The 14,069-nt window shown below is 39.3% G+C and overlaps 2 protein-coding genes and 1 pseudogene across 2 annotated transcripts; all 3 read right to left on the bottom strand.

Annotated features, from left to right (window-relative positions):
* Positions 1–1,102: 1,102 nt before the first annotated feature.
* On the bottom strand, positions 1,103–3,274 carry LOC120000605. Its single transcript, XM_038848728.1, has one exon. It carries the CDS (start codon positions 3,272–3,274, stop codon positions 1,103–1,105), a length of 2,172 nt encoding a protein of 723 aa, XP_038704656.1.
* A 4,579-nt stretch (positions 3,275–7,853) lies between these two features.
* Positions 7,854–8,670, bottom strand: LOC120000952 (annotated as a pseudogene).
* A 322-nt stretch (positions 8,671–8,992) lies between these two features.
* LOC120001037 (glutaredoxin-C1-like) lies at positions 8,993–9,537 on the bottom strand. Its single transcript, XM_038849251.1, has one exon. It carries the CDS (start codon positions 9,494–9,496, stop codon positions 9,098–9,100), a length of 399 nt encoding a protein of 132 aa, XP_038705179.1. The 5' UTR covers positions 9,497–9,537; the 3' UTR covers positions 8,993–9,097.
* Positions 9,538–14,069: the final 4,532 nt, after the last annotated feature.

Below are 14,069 nucleotides of genomic sequence, written 5' to 3'. Positions count from 1 at the left end.
TAAGGTAGGCTTTCAACTGGTTTAAAGCGTCTTCACACTCAGGTGTCCACTTGTAGTTAACAGACTTTCTTAAGGTGGAGAAAAAATGACAACACTTGTCAGATGATCTGGAAATAAAACGACTAAGGGCCGCCACTCTCCCGTTGAGCCTCTGAACATCCTTGACACAAGTCGGAGGGGGAATGTTAAGTATGGATCGAATCTGATCGGGATTAGCCTCAATTCCTCGCTTCGTGACCATATACCCAAGGAATTTCCCAGATGCCACTCCAAAGGAACACTTGGCGGGATTCAACTTCATATTATACTTAATCAGCAAATCAAAAGCTTGCTGAAGGTGCTCGAGATGTTGATCGGCAGCTAAGGATTTTACCAGCATATCGTCAATATATACTTCCATGGTGTCCCCTAAATACTTCGAGAACATCTTATTCACCAATCGCTGGTATGTGGCTCCGGCATTCTTCAACCCGAAGGGCATCACCTTATAGCAATAAATTCCTCTATCGGTAATGAAAGCTGTTTTCTCCTGATCTCCCGGATGCATTAAAATCTGATTATACCCCGAAAAAGCATCCATAAAGCTCAACAACTCATGACCAGCTGTTACATCAACCATCATGTCTATATGCGGCAGTGGAAAGGGATCTTTTGGGCAAGCTTTATTCAAATCTGTAAAATCAATACAGACTCTCCACTTGCCATTCTTTTTCTTTACAACCACAACGTTGGCTAACCACTCAGGGTACTGTACCTCCACTACAGACCCATTATCTAGCAGCTTCTGAACTTCTTCATTGATCACTAAATTCCGTTCAGGAGCAAACTTCCTCCGCTTCTGCTTGACAGGAGGATACTCGGGATTAACCTGGAGCTGATGCATCACAACATCAGGGTCTATCCCAGTCATATCTTCGTAGCTCCAAGCAAAACAATCATGATGCTGTGACAAGAACTGGATCAGTCTCTGTCGTAGATGAGCAGGCAACTGCGCTCCAATCAGGGCTTTATGATCTGGAAAGTCAGGATGAATCTGCACTTCGTCAAGCTTCTCCATTCCTGGCTCATCTGGCTCCAGACCGAGTGTCTGGTTCTGTAACTGCTACGAAGATTCTCCCTTGCTCCTCATGGTGGTTTTATAACAACTCCTAGAAGAGTGTTGATCTCCCAAAATCTCCCTAACGCCATTATTGGTAGGATAGCGCAGGATTTGATGATATGTGGAAGGTACGGCCCGTATCGCGTGCAACCAAGGTCGTCCTAAAATAGCATTATAAGCAGAGGGTGAATCTACGATGGAAAACCGAGTCTGCTTGTTCAACCCTGGAGCATAGATAGGCAACACAACTTCTCCCACTGAATGGCTCACCTCGCCATTGAACCCGATAAGAGCCATTGACTTCCGTAATATCAAGGTCTCATCTAGGCCCATTCCTTTGTAGGCGGCCAAGAACAACACATTGGCGGAACTCCCATTGTCGATTAAAATTCGCTTCAGGTTGATGTTCGCAACCTGAAGTGTGAGCACCAAAGCATCATGGTGCGGGTGCAACAGTTGGGTAGCTTCATCATCCGTGAAGACCATCACCTGATTAGTGAAAGTTCCAAGGGAACGTGCCATTCTAGCAGCGGGGTTTGCTGCTTCCTTCTCGTGCTTCTTGGCAGAGGTGTGGGACAATCCACTGATCTCTGATCCCCCAGAAATCACACAGTAAGTTTGAGTAATTGGTGGCGGCAGGGGCAATGCTTCTGGGTCATCAACTTTTCTCTTTTCCCATATTGCTCTACCGTGCTCAGAAAGCAACTCTCTGAGGTGACCTCTTTTCAGCAGGTAATCCACTTCGTATCTAAGTCCTCTGCAATCAGGAGTAGTGTGGCCAATGTCCTGATGAAAGTCACACCACTTCTTGGGGTCTTTCCATCCTTCGGTCTCTTTCTTAGGCGGCCACTTCACCTCGCTGCCCATCTTTTTCAAGACTTGTACAGCCTCGACTTGGTGTATCTTGAGAGGGTACTCGGGACAGTTTTTTGCATAATCTGACGCTCCAGATTTGCGGGAGCGCCAGTTACTGCTGGGCTCGCCAAAGGTGGACTGATCTTTCCTAGGACGTTTGTCCTCTCGTTTCTCTTCTTTAGGAGGATTAACTGGCTTTCTCCTCGCATCCTCCTCCCAGCGAACAAATACGGTAGCTTTCATCAGAGCTTCTTCATAACTCCTAACATCACATTTCGTGAGTTCTTCATAAAACTCCCCATCTGGGAGTAAACAACTCCGGAGCGCTTGAATAGTTGTTCCTGGGTCACAATAGGGTATAGATACTTTCTCCGTGTTGAATCTTGACAGGAAGTCACGGAGAGATTCTCCCACACGTTGGGGCAGTCGGTATAAATCATCAGAGCACTTATGAATCTTCCGACTGCTCGAGAATTGCACCATGAACGTCTCGATTAGCTTCTCGAAAGAAGCAATACTGCCGTTGGGTAAGTTGATGTACCAACGCAGAGCCGGACCGGTAAGAGTCGATCCGAAACCTTTACACATGCACGTCTCGTGCATGCCGTACGGTATGGCGATAGCGCCCATCTTTAACTTGTAGTGAGCCACGTGATCCTCGGGGTCATCAGTCCCGTTATATAACTTCATGCTCGGGACGCTGAACCTGTGCGGCAGATCCGTTTGGTATATACTGTCCACAAACGGTGATCCCGTATAGCAATTGGCATTAATTTTGGCCAAAGCAGGAGGTGCTTTAGTCAATTTATCTATATCTCCCCGCAGTTCGATGATCTGCTTGGCCATCGCAGCTTGGGCGACTGAAGCGATAGTGGGTCCCGCGAAAGGTGCAGCAGGAAAACGTGGTGGCTGTGGGAGTCTACTTCTTGGAGAACCGGTCAAATCTACAGGGGCATCCCTGTCAACATTTTGCTGAATTTCTTCTGTCGCAGGTCCCTTACCCCGTGAAGTAGAAGTATCATATCCCCCGGGGGTACTCCCGGGAACAAACTGGGCACTCAAAGGATAAGGCAAAGGGTCTCTAGGAGGTGGTGTTTGTTCAAGGCGAGGAAAAGGTGGAATTCGGACTGAAGTGGGATCATGGCCTTGGGAAGTAGTTTGGCTTCTCAGCTGCGAAACCTCTTCGCGGAGTGCTGCGTTATCGACCGACATTGATTCTAACCGCGCATCCGTTTGCTGTTTATTCTTCGACATGTCTTCTCTCATGGCTTGCATGAGTTGCAACAGCTGGCTGTTAGTGACCTCACTGGTATCAGCCATAACGGGAAGTTGCCGTGAAATCTTTTCGGCCAAATACTTGCAAAATGTCCCCTATCTGGCGCGCCAAATTGTAGGAGCCGATTTCTACAATAGTTGAAAGGTCAATCTTTCTTCCTGTGGGGTCCGTTTGCAGCCTTGGATCCTGCAAGCTTCACAACAAGGCAAACCGTGAAAGCTCCTTAACCGGCTTGGGGGGTGCCGGTCGTGGAGGCTCCGACGATCAAGTTAGTACTTGTCGGAGATGGAAGACCAGCTATAGTCTTAGGTGTTTTGTCTGAATAGGTTTTCTCTGGAATTGGTAGAAAATGTTTCTGTTGTGTTGTCTAGTTTGTTTAGAAAAAATGTTCTCCCCACTCATATGAAAATAGAGGGGTCTTTATAGAGAATGAGGATCGACCTCGGGAATTGTGTGTCCATTCCAGGTACACTATTGGACCAAATTGTACGAAGGAAGTGTACAAGAAGTCCACTATCCCGGTTGTGTCAGGGTAAGCGGTAAAGTAACAATATGTCATAATTAAGACAGGTGTCGATGATAGTATGGAAGTTTTGTAGGCGGTATTTAATGAATAGATACGTATATGAAGGAAAGCCATACCTAAGGATGTGAGCCAGTCACACCTGTAAATATCGGCTGTAGATTAGACTGACAAGAACTGCTTTATGAGTGATGTAGTCCGAGTAATGGCGCTTATAGATGGTGTCGCCATTACTATGTTCTGGCGACTGTACTGGGTCGCCAACACCTGCGGATGCTTTGACACCTAGTTCCATCATGCTAAGGAAGGATCATAATAAAGTGACCAGTCTATAAAGCTATAAAGATCCTGTAGATAAGTATCAGAGAATATGACAGTAGTGGTGTCAGAATACTGTTTATATTACGTAGCAAGTAATGTAAAGATTGTATATGGACCCAAAGATTGGCTTTTAGTTTCGGGCCTAACTGCGATAGTTAACCTGGGGGCCTAGACAATCCAGCTCATCTTGTCGATGTGGGACCAGGTGGGGCCATACATATATATGTGTGCGTGTGTATATATAGCCCTTAAAAAGGCATAAATTATTCTATAAGATAATACCCCCACTTGTGTCAACCCAAAAAATGTGTGTTTTTTAAGTATATTTTAATCTGTTTTAGGGATCCTTACAATGACATGAAGAGGCCAGTTTCTTTGAATCAGAAGAAATTTATAGAAAATGACAAGGCTTTTTTTGTTTTTTTTCCCTATTTGTTCTTGAAATAATTATTATATTGAGATTATATATATTTACTATGATGTTAATCTAGATTCTCCTACGAACTCAGGGACAAACTAATGCAATATAAAAACCTACAGCTAATTATTGTTATTGTTGTTGATTATGATTAGCAATTTAACATAGATCGACATATATGGAACTTGGAAGCTACCTAGAAGGTTAATTACTGTCTAGTTTTAGCCGCCATTGATATCATGACAACTTCGATTTTCTTCTTACATTGGTAATTCTTGTCCTCTTCTGACTTCTCAAATGGATAAAAGTTGACATATCACTAATCCACCATACAAAGTTGAAAGAACTCATTCAAGATGCAGTCTACCCCAGATCCTTACCTCGGCATAGAAAATTCAGAGCTTAGGATCCAAATTTACATCACCCATGTTGGATATGTCACAGAAATTCATTCAGTGAAAATTGAACCCACCGTAAATATAGAGCATCGTTTATCTTTAATTTAGTATTACTAGCTATATTTTATAACAGATTTTAAGACTTTATTCCACATCGGATTATCAAAACTCAACCGAGTTGTCCGAGTGGCATATAAACAAAGTTCTAATTTGTCTCACACAACAAAAGTGTTTTATGGGCTAAAACCCAACGACTCCGGTCTAAGAATTACAGAGTCGTGAGAATCTTCAGCTTAAAGCGGACAATATTAATTTATAGTATTCCTATGAATTTTTTAATAGCAAAACATTATGGACTATATAGGAAAAGGATTTGCTGGAATTATTTCAGCAATTCCACCAGATCTACACCATTGAATGGTGTGGGTGTAGTGTTGTCAAATCAATGCATTGTTGCATTGGATGATGTAGATCTAGTGAAATTCCTGGAATAATTCCAACCCCCTATCCCGACTATATATGTAAATAGCTCTACCATATATTATCTTTGGTTGGACTTTAGAGTGCCACGTGTACTTAATGATTTAAGTGCTCTTTCTCGGTGGCTCTAACACATTGGCTTTCATTTACTTCTCTGGATCATCATGGTTTGACTATTCTCATCTTGTGTTTCATCATCACAATGAAACGGTTCAAGATCGGCTAAGTATGTCTCTATGAATGCATAAGAAAAAACAAATTCAAACCCATTACGTAAATTCTTTCCATGTTCATCTTCTATATTTTAATTACTTTATTCCAGTACTATAAATTTTTCCCTCACTGTTGCATTAGTATATACACTCTTTGTTAACCATAACATACAAATTTATGATTTGAACATCCGATGTGGATCTCAACTCGGGTTGTCACTCTCCCATGCATATAAAATTCTCACCTAACGAAAGCTAGGTAAACTATGTGCGCGAATTTTAAATTAAATGTGTTGAATAGAATAGGAAATGACTAAAATAAGAGAGCGTTGCTTACATATGGTTCACAAACGTTGATTAATCAACACACTTTTATTTTAAACCTAATAGTCTCATTTTTTTTAATCTTAAATATCAATTATTCTGCTTTCGCATCATGAAACCATGCATGAATCTCATAGTGGGTTTTTTTTTTTTTTTTGTGGTTAATTACACATTTATTCTTAAATAAAATAATTATTTATTGTTGTGAAATGGGTGATTTGAGTTAAAATAATTTATCGTCCTTGAATATTAGGGTTTAACTTTCTTTCCAAGCCCCCCCATGCAACCACCAACGCACGCTAGTGCTCTCGTGGCTGTGGACAAAATTGGTTGTCACTAATTTCTTGTGAAGTAATAATTAATGGAGGCCTGGATGGAGTCTGGAAGGACTAAGTCAATCCAATATTGGGATTTGTAAATAAGCTTAAACTATTATTGGTGTTTGAGCCTTGGGTTGACTCTATTCAATAAATTAACAGTTCTAAAATGTTAGGTTTTCAGTCATTTCCTATTCAAATTATTGGATTGTGTATTATACCCGAGTTGATCGACAATCTATAAACAGTCTCAAATTGAGATATGAAGTAATTTCGTTTAATCATTTGTGAAAATGTTATATAATTAAATTAGAGGTAGTGTTAACGGGTATTTTAAGGGCATTTGTTAAGGATTGATTACAACAAATTATAGTACGTCATGTGTGATGAACATTGTCTCACTTTTTTTTTAAACTTAAATTCATGTATTTTTCAAGTTGTAATACGTATTTTTCATTCTTATCTAGTGCGCTTAACATTTCACTTAAATTAATATTAATGATACAATAAGATCATATGTGAGAATAGTGCGAAGAGAAAAGAACAAACAAGTATATATATAATGGTAGTTGCAATCGTATTTTCACACATCTTATTTATAATTTTTATATACAATCTTCAATAAATTTACTTATCATTTTAATAACTAAATAAAGAAAATTAATGTTATCAAATAAAAAAATGAGTTTTTTTAAAAAAAATTTAACAATCGTCTTATATATTTTAGCCAATGCAACTCAATTATTGATATTATGCTCTTCCACAAAGAGCTATCGAGACAAGTTGACTTGAACATGCTAATTAAGTTGAAAACAATTTGTTTGATTGGTTAATTCATTTGAGCAAGTCAACCTATAAAAAAGGATTAATTGTGACAATATATTATGGCAATTGGTAGGCAATCAACTTTAATTTTAATATTATCCTTTTAATTTTGTTTTGTGCGTCTTTGAGGTAGGGATTTAGGTTTTATTGGCTAAGCTTAGGGTTCATGATTGTTGCAAAAAAAAAATAAATTAGTAGACTAGATGGCCGGTGGCTCTTAGTAGAGTGTCATTATGCGTAATAGACTAGTTGTTTACACATAAATATATTTGAATAATTTTGTCTTATTTATTTTTAATTGGGACATAATTATGTACATGGTACTTGTTTCTCTAAGCAATTTTAAAATTTTAAGGTGCAAGAGTGAGTTAGGAGGTCCTTTCATGAATTGGGTTGTTGGCTAAAGTCATGAATGTGTACTATCTTTTTTTTTTGAAATACCGCTCACAAATATGTTTTCTATTGAAATTGAATATTGGGTACATATATACTTGACCCAATTAATTGCCAACCGAACCACCTCTCGTTGGTGTATATATACTACTCTTCTTAATTTCTTTATATGCCGACATACAAAAACTTGTAAATCTGAGACTATCTTCAAACCAATGAGATTGTTAAGTTAGAAAACAAAAAGTTATGTGACAGCTTAATTAGTGAATCTCTTTGGGATCAAACTACATGGATTCAGGAGATTTTGAGTTCGATTCCGACTGAGAGCAATACCCCCTTAGTCACACCATCATACGTTAGGCTTTGACCTAACTTACCCTATTGTCGTGTGAACAACTTCTGTACGCACGGGTCTCACAATCCTTGTTTAGATACATATTAGATGTTCAAATGACACAATTATATAATGTGGTTTTCGATGACCAAAAAAAAAATTCACAAATAAAAAACTTGAGAGATGAATGGAGACGATCATTTGTGGGCTTGGGCCAGGTTTTGACTAGAACTAAGGCCCAATAAGCCCAAACAAGGATAGTCTGAGTCCCAGTGTTCTCGTGGGAAGCCAACGCTTAACGGTCGAGTCTTGTCTTTGAAGAATGAAAACAAGATTCGACCATTCCATTTACACAGTCCACCCACCCCATCAACTTCAGGTATTTCCAGCCTACATATACCATACCTATCTGTAGATCTGTTGACTGAGAAAATCATCTGATCAGCAGTTCTTGGAGAATCTGCTTTCTGTATGTGAATGTCAGCACCTGATCAATAACCCACAAGTTCAAAAAAAGATTAAATTCATATAGAATTAAAAAGAAAGATGCTTAGTTTACTATATGCAATTTATAGGTTCTTCTGGGTTAGTCTGGGTACCTGGCAAGAAGTAGCTGTGTCTGGAGAAAGCATTGGTTGAACATGTATCACAATAAACACCACCAACTACAGTAATGTGAGAGGTGGGATTACTTGCTTGAGCTGAGAGGGAAAACGGGTGAGAAAAGAAAACAAGGTTGCAAGAAGAACAAGAAGAATGATTGATAGATCCATAAGAGCAGATAAGGAATAAGCTTTTACCGAAGTATATATCTATGGTTATAGTTGGAACTCTGTGAAGAGCTAGAGCAGCATAATTGGAGAGTCTATCCATATAATGCAGCCCGTGAGTATTTGGTGTTTTGGACCAACTGTAATCAGTGAAGAGCTGGAAGAAAAAAAAATGCTTTAATCTATTCACTACAAACAAAGTCATGTGAAGTAGTCCTTTTGGCAGCTTCTGTAGGCGATTGACCAAACTTTCACAGGCTTGAAGAACTCATCAAGAGAGATGACTATTCAAAGCCCAAATAGTACTCCAGCCCAACAGCCAAACATTACGTGGCAGTCTCTGATTGGTTTTGTTCTTCATCAGGAGAACACAGAGAGTATTCATCAGCTTCTACTATTCTTTGTTAGAAGGCATAAATATAGAAAACTATGATGTTAAATAATCCACTAAAACAAAACATTCGTGCGTTACAGACAAGAATTAAAACTAATTAATCAACATATCACCAAATTTATTACTAAAAATGGCAAATATACAATAATATTACATAATCAAAGCCAGAGTGCTCCAGCATCTTTGAGAAGAGGCACGAGGGTTCCATTAATATGAGACGCCATGACTCGATCCATTGCACCAATTAGCTTCCCTCCAATGAAAACCACTGGAAACGGTGCCGCCACCAGTGAAGAGTTCTCAAGCAACCTCATTAACGCCATCTCAATCTCCTTCCCTCTAGGGTCCTGGTCTAACTCGTGCACAGTCGGACTCACTCCCATCCCACAAAACAAACTCTTGACAGCGTGGCACATACAGCAACTACTCACACTGAATATCACCACCGCACTCTCCGCCGCCAGCCTCAACACCCTCTCCACCCCTCCTCCGAACGACGTCCGAGGAGTACTCATGTAGTACCCCCATGGCTCCGCCGCTACCTGATAATAATTCATAGTTCTAACTAATTGATTTGATTCGATCAAGTGATGAGACTTGAGAGTGTGTGGGGGGTTTTTTATAGCTAGACAGTAGTTGGGGGTAGAGTGGTAAATTAGGAGAAAGGTTTGTCAGTTTGTTGTCGCGACGCGTGCTTCTGTTATTACTTGTTAGAGGACAATACGCACAGTTATCATCAGACTCTTCACGGCCATGCTTTGAGGAGGCAGATGGACTGGAGAGGGAGGAGGAAGGCGGCTGTATCAGTCCTTAATGTCGGGTTTTACTGTTGATGACGTGACCATTATGTACTCCCTCGCATTGGGAGAAGTGGCCACTCCTTATGGGTTTTCGACAATGGCAGTAGAGTGAATCATGTGATGGTGATTGGGTTCCCGCTGATTACATCTGACGCCTGACGGTGTGTGTTGTTTTTTGGGTTATGAAGTGTAGTCAACCTTTTAGTAGCTAGAAAAGAAGATGTAATATAGTGTTCCCCTAAAGCAGAGACAAAAGTGCAGTGAAGCAGCAACATAGGTTCTGTTCAGGCGGCGCGGGAGTACAGGGAAGCGCCGAACGTCGCCGGCTTAAAGTCCGGATTCAGGGGACCATATGTGTCTGATTCGGTCGTCCCTTTTTAGGTAGTGTATACGTTGTTTTTAAAAGCATGCATGCGTACAAAAAGGTTGAGCTCCAACGCATGCAGACTTCAGTTTTCGGGTTTCGCAGACCCCTGCCATTCTCCCTCCCTCTATAATCTCCCTATTAAAACAACTACCAGCTTGTCTGCAGCTCTATGGATTACTTTATTTATATTATTTTGGGCTTTGTTGGACTTTACAACGTAGCCCTAAACCTTAAATTATTTCTGGATCTAGGGGCCCGTCGTTAATTGCCCAGCCCATGAAGTTCTTGGACCGGGCGGCCATCAGATGCTTTGGGCTGCCAAATTGGTTAATCTAATTCTACGGCCCTGACCCATCCCTAAACTTTGGTGAATCCGTCTCTGTGCGCCTCACAGTGAAAGAGAGAGAGATGGCCGGCGTGGGAGCGTTCTGGGGCACAAAAGTAATGGAGATAGTGAAGAAGCACGATTCCGGCGGTCTTATATGGAAGAGAATAAAGCTCACCTCCACCCGCAAAGCCAACGCCAAGAAACGTCTCCGTCGCGTTTGGCAGGTCCCTCCGACATCCCTTTCCCTTTTTTTTTTTTTTTGGGTCTTTTAGCTTATAGTTAGTATCTTTACCTGTTTTACGCTATCAGAAGCAGTTTATCTTCATAATTTTGTATTGATATGTCAATTTTTCTACCCTTAATTTAGTGTTCGATTAGATAACGTCGTCCATAGAGTTTGTGAAAGAAGTGAATTTCATTCATTGGATAGTGTTTTTATTGATTTCTTGTTAGGATTTTACCTCCAAAGATTGGGGGGAACATTTTTTTCATGCTGTGTTTGGCATTTTAAGGATGAGCGTTAGCTATGTGGTAGAGTTGCTAGGGGGGGGGGGGTGGTCACAGTGACAAATCAGGGAAAATGTCTCTATGCAATTCACGGGTAAGGCTAAATATTCTTTGGCATGGGTGTTGTTTTTCAATAAGGAGAAAGAAATGAGGACAAACATCGAGCAATCTAACTACTAGAGCAAAGTAGAAGCATACAGCTGGCTGTGTCCACAACAAATTGACTCTCGGATCTCGTGGGAGTTCATCACGCGAAGAGCTGAGGGCAGATTTATATTTATTAATAACATAGGAAAGGGCCCTGTTTTCACGTGCACTTGTTTTGGAATCCTATACAGGGGTTTTAAGTTTTAACTTATCAAATGACAGTTACCTACATGCTCGAGCAATACATCTTTTGCAATCAACCATAATAGCTGAGAAGGTGGTCATGTCTAATGCCGTAATGTTACAGAATGACTTCCCAGATTCGAGGTTCAATACATATGGAGTTGATAAACTTGTTAGCCCATGAGTCTTTGTGTCTAGTGTGAGGCTCTGTTTTGTGACCAATAAACAAAAATGAATTGAAAGGTAACTTGATATTTTTATTTGGGAGAAGTGCAAGGAGAAGAAAATAGGGTTTTGTGGGTTAGGCTGTTGAATGAGCGTTGTTTGGGATTTGAGAGCAAATGGGAAGACCACGCAAACATATTAAGTATTTTTTAAAGCCCGGAAAAATATAATTCAGATTTGCAGAGGAAATTTAACATAAGTTTTTTAAAAAAAAAATCTGTTTAGGAAGAATATTTGGGACTCATGGCGGTCTGATGTTCAAAGTAGATCAACAGAATGTGGGCGGATTTTTTTTTTTGGTCATTGGATTTGAGAAAGAGTGAAGCTTTGTTTATTTCCATAGTTTACTAAGTTGCCACATAGTCATTTTCATGCTAACAGAAAGCAACAGTATTAGGGTCAAATGATTTCTTAATTATGAACTATATCGTTTTTACTAAGAGTGTTGAATTCAAATTTATCTATTTCCCATATATGATTGGGCTCTGATTAATTCATCATTTTTTTATTGAATGGACTGTGAATTTGTTATTTAACTGAACTTTAGCTTCTGTTATGTAAATCATATTGATGTAATACCTTGGCAGTAGATCAAATAGCAGAGTTTGTGGATAGTTATATACTCGTATGGTTGCTGCAGCTTAGTTGAACCCTTTTGTTTTGCAATAATCTTAGATAGCTTACTGTGGCGTTTTTTTAAAATTTTTTTTTTATGGTATTCTCATTTTCCAGTATATTTCTTATTTGCCACAGAGCACTAAGATAGTGCAGGCAAAGATCCAAGTAAGAGCGAGGAAACATGGCTAATAAACATAGAAAAGAATAACTAAGCTATATTCAGTTTGAATATATATATATATATATATATATATATATATATATATATATATATCTATCTATCTAGGAAATTATTACAATGTCTGAAGGCCCAGAAGTTAGCGTAGAGAACCATCATCACAAATTTTATTTCTTGTCTCATGACATCTCCCTATCAATTCACAATATTTTTAAGTTCTAAAAAAGCCCTGTTCTTGCAGAATGATGCTGTTCTAAAGGCATGTTCTGAACCACCTCCTTCAAAATCATCAGTGGCTGGTGCTATTGGAGTCGCTGAGAAGGAAACTGGAAGCACCGAAGCTAACTGAGCATGTGTGATCACGTAGTAACCAAGATGAGCATAAAAGGTGCACTTGGTGATTTGACAACTGCTGATGCCAAATTTTATTTTTGTTGCAGTTGTGTACTACTAGTTTTGTGTCGTAATTAACATCTGTTTGTTGAGGTGACTAAAATCTGAGACTATCAATTCTTATCATTTCTCAAGCTTCAAATTGTAGGACAACTTCTTAGTAATTAGCCAAAATGCAAGCACTATTGTTATTATTGTACGATGATCATCAACAAAGTTGAGAAGAATATTTTAGATCTGTTCTTGCTGAATGTTTTAATCTTAAAACTTTCAGGTTTGCTGCTTTTCTGATTCTCTTGTGCAACTTGTCGATGTTACTTAGCACCTAACTTTTTAACATATGATAAAGTCATTTAAGATGATGAATCCCTTTTTCTAACTGCGTGTCACATGTTTGGTTATGCAACCTAGTTTGCTGTGGTAAAATTTTTCAACAAAACGAAACCTTGTCTTTGGCAGTTGTTGATTGTCAGGTTGCCGAGAGATTGCCAGGGTATCAGAGGGAAAATGAATTCACTCTTCATATATCTGTTTTTTTTGCTGTGCTTTGCATAGGATAGTTTTCTTGGGAAGTAAGTAGTCGTTGCATTTCATTTGTTGAAGTTATTTTACAGTTTGAAGACTTGATGTAATCTTTTGATATTTTCACAAGGAATCTATGCCGTTCCAAACATAGGATGGATGATGCTGAATCTTGTCAGCAGATGTTGTGGTCCATTCTTGTTTTGAAAAGAGAAGAAAATATTGGTTGGGATGGAAAAATGGACAAGAAAACTACTTGTATAGCTGATTTGGACATTATGGAAGTTACAAGAATAGATTTTTCTGAATCCTCCTTTTATATACGTCATTGTGACCCTTGAGAATTTAAGGTGATCCTCTTGGCCATCCTTAGTAGAATTCACATATTCACACGCAACATCCTCTGATGCTCTCCCATTTGGTGCTTTGACTATTTATAGTTCAATATGTCAACCTAGTGTGTGCCTTTATGTCTTCTTTGCTTATTGGGTGATATATACTTGTGGAAAAATCTTGCATCTTTGAGATTCTTGACTTGTTGCTTCTTTGTACACAACATCTTACTGCATGTGATGACATTTGCATCCCACCAATATGATCTAAGCTTGTTGCATCATTTTCATCATTCCAGATTTTTCATTTTAGAATTCTTGGTATTTCTATGGAAGTGATGTGAATGAGTAGTTGTGGCTAGTTGCCTGGTTTTAGGGCAACTTACCCACTTCACATATTTAGTTCCTTGAAAGTAAGTTGGTTTAAGAGTTGTTTATGTCTCTCTTTGTTTAGAGTTTTTTTTTCTTCCCCTTGTCCTTTTCATTAACAATAAGATTAGTGAGCAAAACATCACTAATTTGATAAGCAC

This window comes from Tripterygium wilfordii, chromosome 6 (genome assembly GCF_013401445.1).
Source record: "Tripterygium wilfordii isolate XIE 37 chromosome 6, ASM1340144v1, whole genome shotgun sequence".
NCBI classification, from domain to species: domain Eukaryota; kingdom Viridiplantae; phylum Streptophyta; class Magnoliopsida; order Celastrales; family Celastraceae; genus Tripterygium; species Tripterygium wilfordii.
This window is presented reverse-complemented; position numbering and strand designations above follow the sequence as displayed.